This window comes from Balaenoptera acutorostrata, chromosome 12 (genome assembly GCF_949987535.1).
Source record: "Balaenoptera acutorostrata chromosome 12, mBalAcu1.1, whole genome shotgun sequence".
In the NCBI taxonomy this organism is placed as follows: Eukaryota; Metazoa; Chordata; class Mammalia; order Artiodactyla; family Balaenopteridae; genus Balaenoptera; species Balaenoptera acutorostrata.
In genome coordinates, this window is record NC_080075.1 from 68978572 (window position 1) to 68996780 (window position 18209).

General features: G+C 43.5%; 1 protein-coding gene across 3 annotated transcripts in view; it reads left to right on the forward strand.

Moving 5' to 3' along the window:
- XDH (xanthine dehydrogenase) overlaps nt 1-18209 on the forward strand; it is a 62381-nt gene that overhangs the window by 25849 nt on the left and 18323 nt on the right. For all 3 annotated transcript variants that reach the window (XM_007191377.2, XM_007191378.2, XM_028168815.2), the window contains 12 exons: nt 291-400; nt 2537-2721; nt 4137-4311; nt 5707-5790; nt 7381-7550; nt 9272-9395; nt 11079-11198; nt 11679-11775; nt 12758-12882; nt 13607-13740; nt 14155-14242; nt 15481-15567. In XM_007191377.2, the coding sequence (XP_007191439.2) occupies nt 291-400; nt 2537-2721; nt 4137-4311; nt 5707-5790; nt 7381-7550; nt 9272-9395; nt 11079-11198; nt 11679-11775; nt 12758-12882; nt 13607-13740; nt 14155-14242; nt 15481-15567 (1499 nt within the window). The remainder of the gene's footprint in view (nt 1-290; nt 401-2536; nt 2722-4136; nt 4312-5706; nt 5791-7380; nt 7551-9271; nt 9396-11078; nt 11199-11678; nt 11776-12757; nt 12883-13606; nt 13741-14154; nt 14243-15480; nt 15568-18209) is intronic.

Consider the following 18209-nt stretch of genomic DNA (forward strand, 5'->3'; position numbering starts at 1 on the left):
AACATCACACTGAGCGATGTTGCTCTTTTAGCTTTACATTGGCCGTGGTAGGAGTATTTATACCACAAAAACTAGCAAATGCTTTGAATCAGGGCTTTTTCTCAAAGAACTGATTGTTAAACAGTCACCAGCACACCAGTGCTTAAGGATTTCAAATGCAGCACCTTGGTCCCCGTTGTGCCAGCCACTGCCTCTGACTGTGGGCATCAGAGACCAGGATGGAGAATTCCACTGGTGGTCTGTCCTGTGCTTTCCTCACATTGGTCCCTCTCTATCTTGCCTCTGTACAGGCACCAGAAGAACAGTTCCGATGGATCACACCTTCTTCCCTGGCTACAGAAAGACCCTGCTAGGTCCAGAGGAGATACTGCTCTCCATTGAGATCCCCTACAGCAGGGAGGTGAGATGCTGTCAGAAACATCCTGAATCACCCCTACTCCTGCCAGGCTCCAGACAGGGAGACCAGAGCCTGCCTCGGGAACCAAACTTAGCATCTCTTCACTTTAACATTGATGTTCTTGTCTCTGAACCTTGCCTTTAACCAACCGTATTACTCTCTGGACAATGAGGAGTTTCAGGGTAGGGGGCACAGGGCATAGTCAATGAAACCAGACAGGTAGATGTGTGATCCTGAGTAAGTCATTCATCTTTCTGAGCCCCAATTTCCTCATCTGTAAAATGGGCCCATGTTACTGACTGTGCGGGTTATTGCGAAGACTGAAAAGAAAGAATGCATAAGGTTCCTGGCAGATATCCAGGAGCTGGTGGAGATCACCAGCTAGTGCTAGCGACATAATTCCAAGAACACATCTAGTTGTGGAGTATCCCCGCCCCAGTTTTCGTATGATGAAGTGTGGAGTTTGCGTGCTGGGTAGAGAAGCTACCTGTGAGTCAGGTCCTCACATGCTGACCTTGGGCTTGACAAGGTGCTTTTTCACTGACCTTGCCCTGTGTTGTCTTGGATGGATTTCTGCTTCACGAGACGGTTTTCTGGCTTGTTGGGGCAGGTCTGGGCTCTTCTGGCCGCCTTGCTCTTGTTCCTTGGGGCCTGTGGTGTCTTGAGCTGGTGTGGTTTTGTCCTATACATTCCTCAGTGGGCCTTTTAGAAAAGTGATCTGTGAGAGCCAGGAACCAGCTGTAAAGGAGAGTATTAAGGGTTTACCAGAGCTTGTGCTTTAGTGAGTGTTACAAGGCATGTTTTGCCCTTGCTGATTTTGACCTCCTTAATGAGAATACTAATTAAATTAAAGCAGTTATATCCCTGTAGTGGTTTCTTAATGATTTTCCAGCTTGTCCTTATAGACCATTTTGAACAGGGATTCCCAGAGTTTTTGTATTTCACAGATCAGTAGATTTTTTTTTTTTTTTTTTAATTATGAGGTGGGGAAAGGAAGAGGAAACAGGCGTAGCACTGCCCAGTTTTTATTTTGCCAGGTAGGGACATTAACAAAAAACATTTTATAAATGAAAAGAGGTTTTAATACCCAGAATTAGGTCTTTCTCAAGAAAGAACAGCTGATGACCTGATGCTGACACTGCATGAACCCCGGGAAAAATGTTGCCCTGGGCGAGCACAGTCCTGGAAGTGAGTGGCTGGAACCTGTTCCAGAACCGAGCTCAAGCTCTGGGCTCATTGCCCTAGGGCCATGTTAGACATCAGAAATCTAGACAAGCTTTCTCATTAGGAGGAGTCTCCGTGGCTTCTTCAACCAAAGCCTGGGGCCATTTTGAACCTGAACAGTGGGGCTCCTTGCTTCTCCAATAAACCTTTCCTTAAACCTCCCACCTTTGACATTCATCAGAACTTGTAGTGCCAGGGTGAGCTCAGACCTCGAGCAGAACCTGAAGCAGATGGTTCTTACCTGGAAAGTAACTCACGCTCTCCTCCTATCTCCAATGACAGAGGTTGGCTTGGATCCGGGGGAGATGTATGTTCAAAGCACAAAGGCAGCTACTGTTTCATAGTGAGTCTTTCTTTCAGGAAACAAGATTTCTAACCATAGCCAGTAGACTGGTAGGAGACACAAGTCAGGGAGAGCATCTGCAGAAGCCACAAACACCTCCATCTGATGCTGGGTTTCAAACACCCTTTGGCATCGCACTGTACCTGCTTGAGAGGTGGTCAGGCCAGTGGAGCCTTCAGAACAGCTCTGGGGAGGCCGGGTGGACATGATACTGGGCACCAGGATAGGGAAGCCGTGGTGGGGCTGAGCCAGTCTCTCAGGAGCCTTCGTGAAAGCACCTTGCCTCCTCCTGCTCTTTGGTTGAGAGCACCCAGTTCTCCTGTGTCCCTGATTTCCCATTTTCCAGACTGATAGGCAGAAATCCTGGCCCTGTCCCAGCTTCCAGGAACATTATCTGGAACTTCTCCTGAAAAGGTGGTAGTTATGTCCCGATCTTTGACCTCTACCACCAGCTCTTGGCTGCTCTGTGATGGTCTTACCACCTCACCCCATCTTGTATCCCTGCTTCAGGCTCACCATTTGCAGTCCTTGCAAAACAAGGTAGGAAACAGGTATTTTTCTGTTATTTTCAGGGTGAGTTTTTCTCAGCATTCAAGCAGGCCTCCCGGAGAGAAGATGACATAGCCAAGGTGACCTGTGGCATGAGAGTCCTGCTCCAGCCAGGAACCACGCAGGTAAAGGAGCTGGCCCTTTGCTATGGTGGAATGGCGGACAGAACCATCTCAGCCCTCAAGACCACGCAGAAACAACTATTGAAGTAAGAGCTAACAGCAAAATGAAATTGCTCCTGCTGCTACTAATATTATCACTGCTGCTGCTACTACTATGACTACCAGCAGTATTACCATTGCTGCTACTACTGTTACTACTGTAGCTGCTTCTACTACTACTACTGTGATTACTGCTGCCACTAGTGGTATTACTGTTAATAGTGTTGCTGCTGCTGTACTACTATTAGCATTGCTACTACTGCTGCTGTTACTACTTATTGCTGCAGCTACAACTACCATTACTATTGCTACAACTGCTGCTGCTTCTACTACTCCAATTGCTACAGCTAGTGCTACTCATATTATTTCTGCTACTATTATTACTACTGTTCTACTACTACCATTACTGTTATTCCTATTGCTATCACTACTATGACTAATATTACTATTGTGGCTACTGCCACTATTATAGATGCTACTACTACTGCTGTCTCTTCTACTACTAATATACTATTATTGCTGTTACTCCTAGTATTACTACTACTGGTGTTACTGCTGCTGCTGCTTTTAAAGATGCTACTATTAATGCTATTCTTACTGCTATTACTACTACTGTTACTGCTACTACAACTATTACTATTGCAACTAGCACTGCTGCCGCCACTATTACTACTAATAGTATCACTACTGCTGCTGCTGCTACTTCTACTACCAGTAGTATTACTGGTGCTATTGCTATTACTACTGGTTCTTCTCCTATTTCTATTATTACTTCTGCTTCTACTATTACTATTGCTTACACTACTACTACTATTACTGCTTCTGTCATTGTTAGTATTACTACTACTAGTATTGCTGCTGCTACTATTGCTATTGCTACTATTACTGTTACTGCTGCTACACTATTATTATAGCAACTACTATTACTATGGCTACTATATGGCAGCGGTTGTACCAAGCACTTTGCTGGCACTGTCCTATGTAATCCTTACAATAACCATATGGATAGGTAAAGCTTAACTTTGGAGTTTGGTTCCTTGGTTCCAATTCCTGGCTCCAATACTTAACAGATGAGTAATATAAGTCAAGTTACTTAATTTTTCCATGTCTCAGTTTTCTCATTGGTAAAATGAGTGTAAAAATTTTCCCGACTATACCTTTTAATTTAAATTAAAAATGACATTTCATATAAAGCACTTGGGACATTACCTAGTACATTATAGGAACTCAGTAGATTTAACTATTAATATTTTTGTGGTCTTTAAAAAATTGCATCTATTTTTAAAGAAGAGAAAACTGAGGCTCAAGGAGGTTAAGTAACTTGCCTAAAGTCACATAACTATAAGTGTCTGAGCCACATTTTGAGCTGAGGTTCGTGACTCTAAGGCCCTGTGCAAACCACTCACACAGTGGATTCTGAGAGCTGGGTGGGAGCGCTCTCCCACAGCCTGCTCTCTGGCAGGTTCTGGAATGAGGAGCTGCTGCAGGACGTGTGTGCAGGCCTGGTGGAGGAGTTGCCCTTGTCCCCAGATGCCCCAGGTGGCATGATTGAGTTCCGGCGCACCCTCACCCTCAGCTTCTTCTTCAAGTTCTACCTGACAGTGTTGCAGAAGCTGGGCAAAGAGGACTCAGAAGATGTGAGTGTGGGGCCTGGGCAAGGCAAAGACTTCCTGCAGCACTTGTGTTTAGGGATCTGGGAAGCTGGCCGGGATAGGAGAGTGCCGTGGACCAGGTGGTAAACGTTCCTCTCCTCTGGATGTCTAAGGACAGAGGAGCAGGGACCAGGGACACAGCCTAAAGAGCCACATGGAGATGGGAGCCAACTGGGTGGCTGAGAGGCAGAGCACTGGGCTGGGAGTCGGGGGTGTGGGTTCTTGTCCTGGCTGTGTCATTACCTCAGGTGAGAACTTGAGTAGGTCATCACTCTTTCTGTGTCTTAGCTATAAAATCTGGGGGCGGGTAGACCAGATGATCCTTCCAGCAGTGTAGCTGATACAACTGTGGTTGTGTAGTTAGAATGGGAATGTGATGTGATGAGAACGTGAGGTGGGGCTGCTACAGTCAGGGGAGATGTGCATCCAGGAGAGGATGCTAGTTGAGGTAGAGTCCAGCTCCTGAGATGGGTTTGCCAGCAAGTATTTATTTTGCACCTATTACATCATAAGATTCTACTGTGTGCACTAAGGGTGACAGGGGGGAGCCTAGTGTGGGAGAGAACGCGATCAATAAAGGTCAGCCTGGTGTGACAACTGACGAGATGGAATGGGGGGTGGGGCACAAAGGAGAGAAGGCTTCACAGCTGTGGGTGCAGCGGAGTGAGATCCCTTTTTATAAACATTTGTAATACTTAATTTTTTCTGATTATGTAAGTAATAAACTTGTGGAAAACTTGAGAAATTCAGAAATGTATAAAGAAAAAATTAAAATTACTCTCAGATCTTAGATAAAGCCACTGCTAATATTTTTTCTTATTTCTCTCATCTTTTTCCTATGTTTATCTGTCCATCTGTCTGTCATCCTATTTGTCTGCTCCATCTCTCTCTCTCTTTCTATCTGTCCTTCCATCTGTCTATCTATATATCTATCATCTTCCTATCTTTTGATCTGGATATATCATTTTCTAAATAGATTTGGTGTCATGCTGCATACAGAACTTCACGTTCCCCTTAATCTCGTTGAGATGATACTATGAGAATTTCCCCTACCACTAAATATTTCCCACAGAATTGAGGAGAAAAAGGATGACTTTTCCAGGAAGACTGAGGGAGAAGGATATTCCCAACAGAGAAAGCAACATGCATAAATGCAGGAAGGAGGGAAACTTTGGTTTGGTGTGTCAGAGGAAGTAGGGTGCAGGGGTGGGGGAAGAGAAGCTGTCAGAGCCCACGTTCGGATGTTGAGATAGATCCAGCCAGTACCAGGAGTGTAAATGAGGAGATGAGAAAGTTGTTACTTTTACCACTTGGGAACAACCAAGGATGGGACCAATGATGGAAATAGTCATGATCACCTCTGTTATCTTGTCTCCACAGAAATGTGGTAAACTGGACCCCACCTATTCCAGCGCCACCTTACTCTTTCACAAAGACCCTCCAGCCAACATCCAGCTCTTCCAAGTGAGTACAGACGGTATGTAGCTAATATCAGTGGCCCTTGCAGGGCAACTTAGATGATGCTGACCATTGGTGAATGACTGACTCACATTGTATGTGGGTGCTTAAAGGTCCTTACCGTTGTGCATAAATGTCTAGTGAAGGAAATGGGAATTATATTAATGTGAATGAAGCCATTTACCCCCTTGCTCACCTAAATTTCTCTCTTGGGATTCCTCTCATCTTCACCTGCTCCTTAAAAAGCTTTTTTTCCTCATTTTGTTTTTTTCTAGTTCCTCTGTAGGGCTAATGTGCAAAGCTAGGAGTTCTCTTGAGCATGTAAACTAAACAAAATTTTAAAACTCCAATTTCTATCAACAGTAATTTTTTGAAAGGTATTAGTCAAAGGGTAAATGTTTTGGATTTTTGTGGGCCACATAGTCTCTGCTGCAATTCCTCAACTCCATCATTGCAGCACGAAAGGAGCAAAATGCAATACACAAATGAATGCGTGTGGCTATGCACCAATAAAACTTTATTTGTAAAAACAGGGAGTGGGCCAGATTTGGCCCATTGTCAATGATTTGTAGACCCCTGCTCTAGAGTGTAATGGTCCAAAGCATGAACTCTGGGCCTGACTGCCAGCACTTGAATCCAAACTCTGCCATCACATAACTGTGTAACCTTGGACAAGTTACTTTCTCTCTGTGCCTCTTGGGCAAGTTAATTATACCCAGCTGCAAATGTGGCTAATGAGGGCCCCTGTTTCACAGCATGGTTTTGAGGATTCAATGGGTTAATAAAAGTGAATAGCTTAGGTAGTTCCTGGTATATAGTAAACTCTCAATAAATACTAGCCATCATTATTATTACTTTGAAAAAACACACAAAACAGAGTTTTATTGTAAACTGAATACGTTTTAGAACATTTTGAAAAATATAGAAAAACATAAGAAAATAAAAATCCCCCCAAATCTCACCTCCAAGAGAAAATCATTATTATGTTTGTATACTTCTTTCCATTTTTTCCTATGCATATGTGGACATATTTGTACTATATTTATAACATTTTTCCACAGAATTTTGAATCATTACACACACACACAATGTTGTATGTCCTGCTTTTACACTTAGCATGAGCATTCTTTCCTTCTAATTAAAATTCTTCAGAACTGTCTTTTAACAGTTGTATGTTATTCCATCCTGTGAGCATAGCATAGTTTATTTACCCAACCCTCAACAAATGGACATTTAGGTTCCTTGTTTTGTTTGCTCCTGCATACAGTCAGCCCTCATCTGTGGATGTGGAACCCATGGATACAGAGGACCAACTGTACTGCCCCATTTTATATAAGGGACTTGAGCATCTGCAGATTTGGGTATCCATGGGGGTTCCTGGGCAGATGCCCATGGATGACTGTATAGTGATACTGTGACCACTCTTCTCAATGCCTTCTTACCTGCCTTCTGTCTCTTTCACCCTGTTCCCCGCCTGCCTCCTTCATTCTCACTCCTTACATTTGCTTTGGCCTGAAGCTCTCCATGGCTCCCTGGGGCCTCTAGGGGAACTGTGTCCTCTGCAGCTCAGCCTGATTGGTGGCCATGTTGTTCCAGGAGGTGCCCAAGGGTCAGTCTGAGGAGGACATGGTGGGCCGGCCCCTGCCCCACCTGGCCGCGGCCCTGCAGGCCTCTGGGGAGGCTGTGTACTGTGATGACATCCCTCGCTACGAGAATGAGCTGTTCCTCCGGCTGGTCATCAGCACCCGGGCCCATGCCAAGATCAAGTGCGTGCAGTAAAAACACTTGGGAAGGGGGGTGCAGGGAGCACCTGCCAGGCCCTGGAGATGCCACGCCGACAAGCCTCCTCCAGGGCCTCCCAGTCCAGAGAGGAACACGGGAACTCTTGTTAAAACCAGTCTGGAGAGGAGCAGGAGATGTGAGGGGCTCAGGGGTGCTGGGAGGGTGGGGGGATGACATTGGAGAGATAGGCAGGGGCCAGATCAGGAAAGCCTTGGGGTGTTGAACAGGGACGTTACACTTGGCTGGAAAAGCAATGAGGAGCTGCTGAAAGGCCTTTCTTAGATCTGCACTGTGGATATTGGGCTAAACTTCAGTGTAAGTCTTCAGGAGAACTTGAGTCAGCACCAAAGGGAAGAAGGAGGCTTCAGCGTGCCTGGCATTGACTTCCTATTCCAGTGCTTAGCAACTTGACCTTGGCTTGTGTGCTTAAGCTCTCATTTTCTCCATAGGGTACTTTTGTGAGGATCAGTGATAGTGTCCACAAAGGACCCAGCAGAGAATAGTCACTTGTAGCCGTTTGTTGAACTTTGAGAACCCAAATGGCAAGAATTGCTACCTCGATGATGATGATAAAAACACTCACATCACACAGTATTTGCTGCAGCCTGGTTTAAAGCATTTTACACACGTGGCCTTATCTCTTCCCCACCACAACCCTATAGGCAGGTCATATTATTATCCCCATGTTCCAGATGAGGAAACTGAGTGGTACAGCAAGGGCCCTAATGTGCTGAATCTGGATAGGTATTAGCTGTGATGTGGGTGTTGGAGATCTCCAGAGTAAATGCTTTTCGGTTCTCTTATACTTGGAGACCAAAATAGGGTATTGTACAAGGTCCATGGGGACAAACATGTCCTATTCATCTTATAACTCCCACAGCACTCAGCACGGTGGCCTCCACATGGTAAGCATTTAATCAGCATTTGCAAAATAGGATAGGATAGGATAGGATAGGATAGAATAGAAGGTAGAAAAGGGAAGCGTTAGGGTGGAGGAAAACCTGTCAAAAAGAAGGCAAGGTTAGGGCTTCCCTGGTGGCGCAGTGGTTGAGGATCTGCCTGACAATGCAGGGTACACGGGTTCGAGCCCTGGTCTGGGAAGATCCCACATGCCGCGGAGCAACTAAGCCCGTGCGCCACAACTACTGAGCCTGCACATCTGGAGCCTGTGCTCCACAACAAGAGAGGCCGCGATAGTGAGAGGCCCGCACACCGCGATGAAGAATGACCCCTGCTTGCCGCAACTAGAGAAAGCCCTCGCACAGAAACAAAGACCCAACACAGCCAAAAACAAATTAATTAATTAATTAATTAATTTAAAAATATATATATATATTTAAAAAAAAAAAAGATAAGGTTATCCAATTGGGTAATGGGTCTTTTTTTTCCCCCCATTTAAGTTCATGGATCCCTGAATTCTATCAATAGACCCTTTGAGGGTATAGATCCCTGTTCTAGATGATAGTATCTGTTCTCCCTACGGAGGGATGGATGGGATTGGATGGGGAACTACAAGGAGCAAGATTTATAAGATATAAAAATATAGCTGAAGATATTTTAGAAATTTTCTCTATTATACAACCTTTTGGGAAAAAATTATTGATACACAGGTAGAAGAACAGCATAGTTCATCATTGTGTCAGGTGACAGGTCTTCCGCTTCAGTTTTCCTCCCTGGCCCCTCACATTCCTCCTCCTTCTTGCAGGTCCATTGATATTTCAGAAGCTCAGAAGGTGCCAGGGTTTGTTTGCTTTCTCTCCGCTGATGATATTCCTGGGAGTAACGAAACTGGACTTTTTAATGATGAGACAGTCTTTGCAAAGGATGAGGTACGTCTTGGACTCTTTTAAAAAAAATATGAAGTTAGTGGAATGAGTATTTAAGTTTTAATTTGTGTTTTTTCCTCCAAATTCCTGATCTTGAAAAGATTATACATTTGCACATATCACGGCCATCATCCAATTAGCCAGTATCCAGGACAATCAGTAAAGGGATAGAATATGCCTGGTAGCACTTTTACTTTTAACTTAATGTTTATTTATTTATTTAATTGATGGCTGCAGCTTGTACATAGTATAAGACATAGTAGGATGACTCCATGCCAAAGTGGCATTAAAAAAAGGCTGGTGACTGTATTTTAACTAACAATCAGGTTCTTAAGTGTACAATATTAAGCTCCTTTATTAAAAGAAAATAAAAATACATTAAACAAACCAACCAGAATAGAAATTACAATTACAATACCACCACTATGTGTATTGATAATTCACTTACATGAAAGTTTATCTATTGATTTCAACCATATATGGAGTTCTGCCAAAAAAAAAAAAATTCCAAACATTCAAGGCAGCTGCTACAAAAACCTATATACTCATAGGACAGTTGTCAGTCATTTTATAATTTCAGTACAGATCAAATGTTGCAAATTGGAGGTTGATAGGTGTTGCTGAAGGACAAATTCAACTTATTATTAAGGTAAAAGTGAAGGAGAGAATGAAAAACTATAACCCTGAGACACAAGGACTCCAAAAGGAGAGCATTTGATAGGAGACAAATTGCTTTACAAACTTCAAGAGCCTCTAAGACCATAACTAGCATTATGGTTAGTGAGAATCAGCCAGGTTCAACAACCACTAGGCTAACCAATTAAGTCAAGAGCTTAATTGGGTTCTGAAGAGGTAATTATCAGAGACAGACATGTTAAGTATTGGTTCCTATTGTCAGAAATCTCATATTCCAAAGTGATGAGTTGGACAATTTTTTTGTTTATTTTTGGAGGGATGTTGGAAAAAAATTATCCCTGAAGGAGATCCATAAAGTTTCTATAGGAACTGAATTTATTAAATGAAAAGAAAACAATAACCATTAATTATTTTATAAATCTAACAACCAAAAAAACTGGTTTATAGGCCATAATGTTTAAGAACCAGTATTGGGGAATGACCACTTTGGGTCATCTAGGTGAAATATAACACATGATTGCTGCCTTTGAGAAACTTTTGGTATAAATCTGAGAAACAGAAGATCAACGAGAGCAGAGTGGTAGAAAGAAAATAAAACTGGAAGTCAGGGGTTAAGATTTAGTCATGGTCTAGTAATGAGGCAATTGTGATCTTGCTATCTGGGTATCCATCTCTTCATATGAAGAACAAGGGTGTTGGGGTAGATCTGAGTTGACAGATATACTTTATGGTGCCGTGCTTTCCATTCTGCTGCTCATGGCAGACATCACTAATCAATCACCACATTTTATCCTGGGCAGCTTCTCAACAGGCTGCCATCAGATACTAGTTATCCCCAAGTCCTATTCCAGTTCTAGTGATTCTAAACACTTATGAAGAAGCACGAACCCCAAATAGTAGGATAAGAACATGAAGAGGCCCCAGGACATTCCTTAAATGTACCTTAAAAAATTATGGGGGCGGGACTTCCTTTGCTTTTTTGAACAATCAGAAATAATTTGCTTCATGAGGAGCACGTTATGGTCTTTAACCATCTGGCTCTGCTCCTAGGTGACTTGTGTTGGGCACGTCATTGGTGCTGTGGTCGCCGACACCCCAGAACACGCACAGAGAGCCGCCCATGGAGTGAAAGTCACCTATGAGGATCTTCCAGCCATTATCACGATTGAGGTAACTGGGGAATGGGCTGCCTGGAGAGGGGAGAGCTACCTGTCCCTGGAGGCACCTTTATTAGGATCCTCTAGAGGAGATTCGAACAGCAGGTGGAATCTGACCAGATAAGTTTTTAAATCTCCTCCAACCTGCGATTGTGGGGTCCTATGAATCCTTCCCCATCATGATCCTAGACTCAGTCCATAAATGGCCAAGCTGAGTTCTTCCTTCCCAATTTCAGCTCCAGCTGGTTCCTTGAGGGATTCTTTGCTGTTCCTCAAGATCCAGGGTTGTATGTCTATATCTAATGAAATAGAGAAATAGGACACCCTGGGCTACAATTGAGCTTTAAGTCTATATAAGAAACTTACAGAGATGGCTGTGTGACTTATGTGGGAAGAGAGAGGTAATAATTCCAAGAGCTTCTCTTCTCCAATCCCTTAAATCCACCTTCCGTCCTTTAAAGCCAAGTCACTGAAGCTTCGTTTTAATCCTCAGGATGCTATAAAAAACAATTCCTTTTATGGATCTGAGCTGAAGATTGAGAAAGGAGACCTCAAGAAGGGGTTTTCGGAAGCAGATAATGTTGTTTCAGGTATGGCTGCACGATGCAGCAGTGGGAATGGGGTGGCCCTGGTTTATGAGTTAAATTCAAGAGCTGTACCTGAGCCCTGGAGCAAGGGAGTGATTTCCTGACATTTCCTAACAGAAGAGTCTCTCTGTTGTTTGTAACAAAATACTAGACAGGTGGCTGGGAAAGAACTTCAGCATCTTAGTCTCTACTCTCCTGTCTCTAGACTGGACATACCTAAGTGATTCTGGAGACATTATAATGTGTTGGATTTGGAAGACTGTCTAGGGAAGATAAGGGCCACAGATGTCTCTAACACAATATTGTAAAGCAATTATACTCCAATAAAGATTATAAAAAAAAAAAAAAGGGTCACAGATGTCTGACTAGTCTTGGGTCTGCCCAGCCTCTGGCTACACAGACTTCTGGTCCTCCCCATCTGCCTGAAGGCAGTCTTCACCCATCTCCAGCTAGTGCTCTCTCCTCTCCTCCCCCTTTCCCTCCTGCACTGTGAAATTAGGTCCAGAGCTCTCACCGCAGAGCAAGGCTGCCTATCAGCCCCCTTTGGGGATGGTTTTCTACATTGGTTTCTGTGCGTCACTAAGTTACTAGTAAGCCAGCTATCCAGCTGGACTGACAGCTTTGGGTCTGGAAGACGCTGTTTATTTTCAGCTTCTGAATCACACCTGTTAATTCCTTTTTTACTTTTTCCAAAATTTTACAATGATAGTCTAAAAATCTTTCATTTCCACTGGCTGCAGCAAGAAGGGAGCTTCACACCTGATGCATTTCGGTGTCGTTCAGATTTCTTTGTTAGGGTGCGGGGGTTCAGCCCCCAGATGGCTAAGACTTTGAGACCCTTTTCCATCTCAGCTGGGGAACTGAAAGGTTACCTGTGAACAGCTGGTAACTGCACAGGGCCCTGGATGAGTACATTCTCTCCTTAAGCAAACTCACCATCTCTGTAGCATCGGGCTCACCGTGAGGAGTCTTGTTGCTTCCCCAGGCGAGTTGTACATCGGTGGCCAAGAGCACTTCTATCTGGAGACTCACTGTGCCATTGCTGTCCCGAAAGGCGAGGCAGGGGAGATGGAGCTCTTTGCGTCCACACAGAATATCATGAGTACCCAGGTAGGTGTCCAGTGGGTCAACAAAGGGCCGGGGAAGAGGGAGACATGAGCCGATCCAGAGGGGATGTGAGGGTAGTGGTTCGAAGCCAGGCCCTGTCACCAACAAGCTGATGTCATTGAGCTTGTTATATAACTTTCTCATCTATAAAATGGGGCCTGTCCAGGACGTTGTAATGATTAGATGAGTTTTAAAACTTGGATGGAGCCTAGAAAATGTTAGCTTTTATCATTCCAATGCTATATTGCCTTGGTCAGATCATATCTGGCCTCAGTTTCCTCATCTGTTAAATGAAGGGGTTGTGCTAAGTGAGAGCCATGGGGACCACTACATTATCTGCAGTGGCTCAAATATTCCTAATTTCTCTATTGTGTGTAATAGGACAGTGGTTGCCAGTGTTTTGGGCAACAGGTCTTACCCTCATGACCCACCAGTTCCTGGCCAAATGGAATGAGTTTTGGCTCTGAAAGTATGCTGTGAACAGCTGCTCACCCCTCTGGTTAAACACGAGTGTCTGCATTCAGTGTGCAGTGACTGATGCGCGCTAGACCCTGGCACCACTGCCCAAAGGCTGCCCTGGGACAGGAGGGGGATTCTCGAATCAAGGAATTTCAGAGTTCATAGCAGTAATTAGGCTTCTGTGTGTCGGGTAGGCTCTGGGTCAGGCCTGAAGTAAGTCCAGGTGGCATATGCATTCACTGGGAGTATTTTGTTCTTTTGCCCACAGTCCTTTGTTGCAAAAATGTTGGGGGTTCCAATAAACCGGATTCTGGTCCGAGTGAAGAGAATGGGAGGAGGCTTTGGAGGGAAGGAGACCCGGGGCATCATGATGACTGTGGCTGTGGCCCTGGCTGCATACAAGTGAGTTCCCCCCGTGGGCTCTGGGAAGAGGAATAAGGCTGCCTCTGCCAGGAAGGCTTCCTGGATTTCCTCCTTTGGGAAATAGATTCCCCCTGCTTCAAATTTTCACAGCCCTCGGTTATTAGAACTCGTGGGCATAGGGGTGAGGGCAAAGTCACCTGGTTCATTGTATTCAGATGTATGTATCCATGTCCTATCTCTCCTACCTGGCTGTGAGGACCCCAATGGCAAGGACACACTCCACACCCCATACCCCACACCTGCATGTCCCCCACCTTGTCCAGCACAGTGTCTAGACAGCGAAGCAGCCCAGTGTACCAGGTGGAGAAAGAAGGCTTCCTTGCTGTTTTTATCCCTGAGACTCACAGGGCTGGGCTGTTGTAGAGGTTTCTCATGCTCTGGTGCCTCCCCCAGGACTGGCTACCCGGTGCGCTGCATGCTGGATCGTGATGAGGACATGCTGATAACTGGCGGCAGACACCCCTTCTTGGCCAGATACAAGGTTCTAGATGTCGGGGGCTGTGCCGGGTGGGCAGTGCCCTCTGCTTAGGAAACTGGGGATAAAGATTCAGGGATCCTGGGATATACTCTGACTTTTGTCATGACTACCTGTAGAAATTCAAAGAAGGGATAACAAGGAGAGAAATTCAAATCAACCAACAGCAACATAGGAGGGTGATCCTGGGGGAGGCTGGCAGGCCACTTCCCAAGAGATGCCACAGGACGCTGTGCATGACTTTTGTGAATTTGCTGTGGTCCAAATCTGGTCTTTGTCCACTCAGGCTTGGAAACATGATTTGTCAGCGGATCTGGGGTAAATCCATCCCACAGTATGGCCTAATGTTAATGTGTTTACAGCCTGATGTCAAAGTCAGAATGACCACTTAGTAATTTCCAATGAGAAATACAACTTTCCAGGGGCCTGGTCAGGTATAAGCTGTTAGGGTGCCTGCTCGGCCAGACCATGTATGGCTGGGCACTACCCAAGTGCCCTGTGGGACTGTCCCTTTTCTGGGTTTCTGTGGATGACCAACTACTGTTCTGACCATGCATCCTCCCCTCTGCGCACCAGTAGAGCCTTACAGGTCCCAGTCTAGTGCTAGAAACCTGGGAGCCCTCTGTCTCCACAGGTTGGCTTTGAACATCTCCTCTTTAGCCTCTTCTGACTTTATTCCATGATTTAACTCACCAAAAGGGATTGTGTTTCTCTTATTCCCAAATTCTTGTGGGCTCCAAGAAAGTAACTTGGTCTTTTGGGATTTCAGCTTCCTCACTCATGAAATGACCTGTCAGGGTTTGTTTAGATAGTTTACATGAGGTTGGGGATGTGAAAGCACATTCATGCTTGTGCAAGGTGTAACTTTTGCTGTCTTCTGGCCAAAAGCTGTGAGGGAGTCTCCAGTTTCTCTCCTAGTTTCTCTTCCCGGCCCTCCCCTCCCTGACCTATCATGACCAATGTTCTTTCTTCTACCTCCTCACTTCCGCTGGTAGAACGAGAAGCCAGGAGTAGGGAGGAAGAAGGAGGAGTGTAGGGAGAAGGGGTGTCCAGGGTCCATCACTGGGGAGATGTTAGTTCCTCTCTTCTTCACCTGTGAAGTCTGGTGATCTCTTAAGTTCTACTTTATTTCGTGGTAGGATGTCTTATTCTTTCTGTTTTCTCCAGGTAGCATAAGTGGGAGGAGATGGTTAGAGACAGACAAAGGAAGGGGACAGTTGAGAACTCACTCTCCTTTTTTTCAGGTTGGCTTCATGAAGACGGGGAAGATTGTGGCTCTGGAGGTGGATCACTACAGCAATGTCGGGAACAGTCAGGACCTCTCTCTCGGTGTATGTAGGACATGCCCCTGCATCCGGGGTGACTGGGAGGTCACAGGTGTGCCCCATAGCCTGTTTGCACACGCGGGGATAGGCCTCCTCAATTCTTGCCTGTTGTTGCAGTAGCCTCCTACTTGGTCCTCACCTTCAGGTTCTCCATCCTTGGTTATTCTCTAAAGCATGGAAGTGATCATATTTCTTATCTGACTAGAAACTCATCCTTCTGGTGCAAGATATTTTGCCAAGCAAGTAAAGTTAGTTACAAAACTTTATGTATAGTACGGTGACATTGAGTGTGTGAATGTAATACTAATTTGAGTGTGTGTGTGTATAATGATATGCGTGACAAAAGTCTGATAGACAATACTCCAAACAGTGACTGGGTGGGATTAAGGGGGGTACTAACTGTCATTTTCTATATTATGCATTTCTGTGATGTTTGAATTTTAAATAATGACTTGATTTACCTTTTTAAAAATAATTTAATTGAAATATAGTTTACATAACATAAAGTTCACCCATTTGAAGGACAGTTGACCTTTGAACAACGCAGGCATTAGGGGCACCACCCCCAACCCCACAGTCAAAAATCTGTGTATAACTTTTGACTCCCCCAAAACTTACCTACCAATAGCCTACTGTTGACTGGAAACCTAACCAATCACATAAACAGTCCAATAACACATATATTATATGTTATATGTATTATATATGTATTTTTACAATAAAGTAAGTTAGAGGAAAGGAAATGTTCTTAAGAAAATCATAAGGAAAAGAAAATACAGTACTGTACTATATTTATCAATACTATAAATTTACATAATCTGTTTATAAGATGAACTGTCTGTCTGTAAGTACCTACATCAATATTATCTTATATGATACAAAACACTGTAGATGTTATATGAATTACCAACACTAGACATCAACAATGAAAAGATAATGTGAAAGAGAAATTCATGTTTATTTACAGATACAGTGATTCATGCATTGATAAGGAAGCAGCAGCAGTATGATTGCTTTATGGTAGCCCAGTGTAATCAATACGATTGCTTCAGGATAGCCTAGCCTATACACTAATGAATGAATCGTTATAAAATTTTTATGGCATACAGTAATTTTTATGGCATATAGTATATGATTACAGTCATAGACATAATATAGTACTGGAAACATTGTTACATTTTTAAAAACCCACTTCCCTGTGATGATAGGCTGATAGGCAGTTTCTCCAATTACAAGAGAGGGGCATACTGAACAGTAATGTAATTCTTTGAAAGCAAAGTTATAAAACAGTAAGAAAACTAACATATTATTTTATATTTAAGATCACTTATGTTATACCTATGTAAGGATAGACTAATATCTACATATATCCTATGCATTCATGTCATACCTTTTTCTTATTTTTTTGATATTTCTAGCCTATTCAGTTCATCTGTGAGATTTTTCAAATTGTTGCAAATCTCCAAAAAAATTTCCAATATCTTTATTGAAAAAATATGCTTATAAGTGGACCCACACAGTTAAAACCATATTTTTCAAGGGTCAACTGTTTTACAATTTTACGGTTTTAGTACATTTAAGGAGTCAGGCAACCATTATTGCAATCTAGTTTTTTTAACACTTCAATCACCTCAAAATTATCTCTTATGCCCATTTGCAGTCACTCCTGTTTCTACCCCTCAGGCCCAGACAACTGCTAATCTACTTTCTGTCTTTATAGATTTTCCTTTTGTGGCCAATTAATATAAACGGAATCATATACTATGTAGTCTTTCATGTCTGGCTTCTTTTCTCTCAGAATAATGTTTTTGAGGTTCACCCGTGTTTTAGCATGGATCATTCCTTCATTCCTTTTTTTTTTTTTTTTTAACTTTTTCAGGAACAGAATTTATTTAATGGCTATGTTGTCATGTGGTTGGCAGCAAGAGGAGTTTTGTTTTTTTTGTTTTTTTTTTAATTTTATAGCTACTTTATTTATTTATTTATTTTTTATTTTTGGCTGTGTTGGGTCTTCAGTTCTCGCGAGGGCTTTCTCTAGTTACGGCAAGTGGGGGCCACTCTTCATCGCGGTGCAGGGACCGCTCTTCATCGCGGTGCGCGGGCCTCTCACTATCGCGGCCCCTCCCGTTGCGGGGCACAGGCTCCAGACGCGCAGGCTCAGTAGTTGTGGCTCACGGGCCCAGCTGCTCCGTGGCATGTGGGATCTTCCCAGACCAGGGCTCGAACCCGTGTCCCCTGCATTAGCAGGCAGATTCTCAACCACTGCGCCACCAGGGAAGCCCCGCAAGAGGAGTTTTATAGAAAGATTGACAATAATGTTTTATTAGAAAAATGAAATAATTTAACAAAATATATAGATGATGGCAAAATAATGCAAAGAGGAACAAATGTGAATTAAATATATCAACCTAAATTTGAGCAAAATGCTCAGAAATACCCAATTTTAATGTTTTCACTTTTGGAAAAAAACTGTCCATTATATGAATATTGTCCTCTCTAAAACTCATTCAAAATAATAATTTTAATTGAAAAACTCCCATCACTTAATCATGTCATTATATTATGCATTCAAAAAAGTTCATTTTCTTCCTACTATGTCCAGTACAATAATTTTCATGCTAAAAAGAAGGGCTCAAAGACATACAACA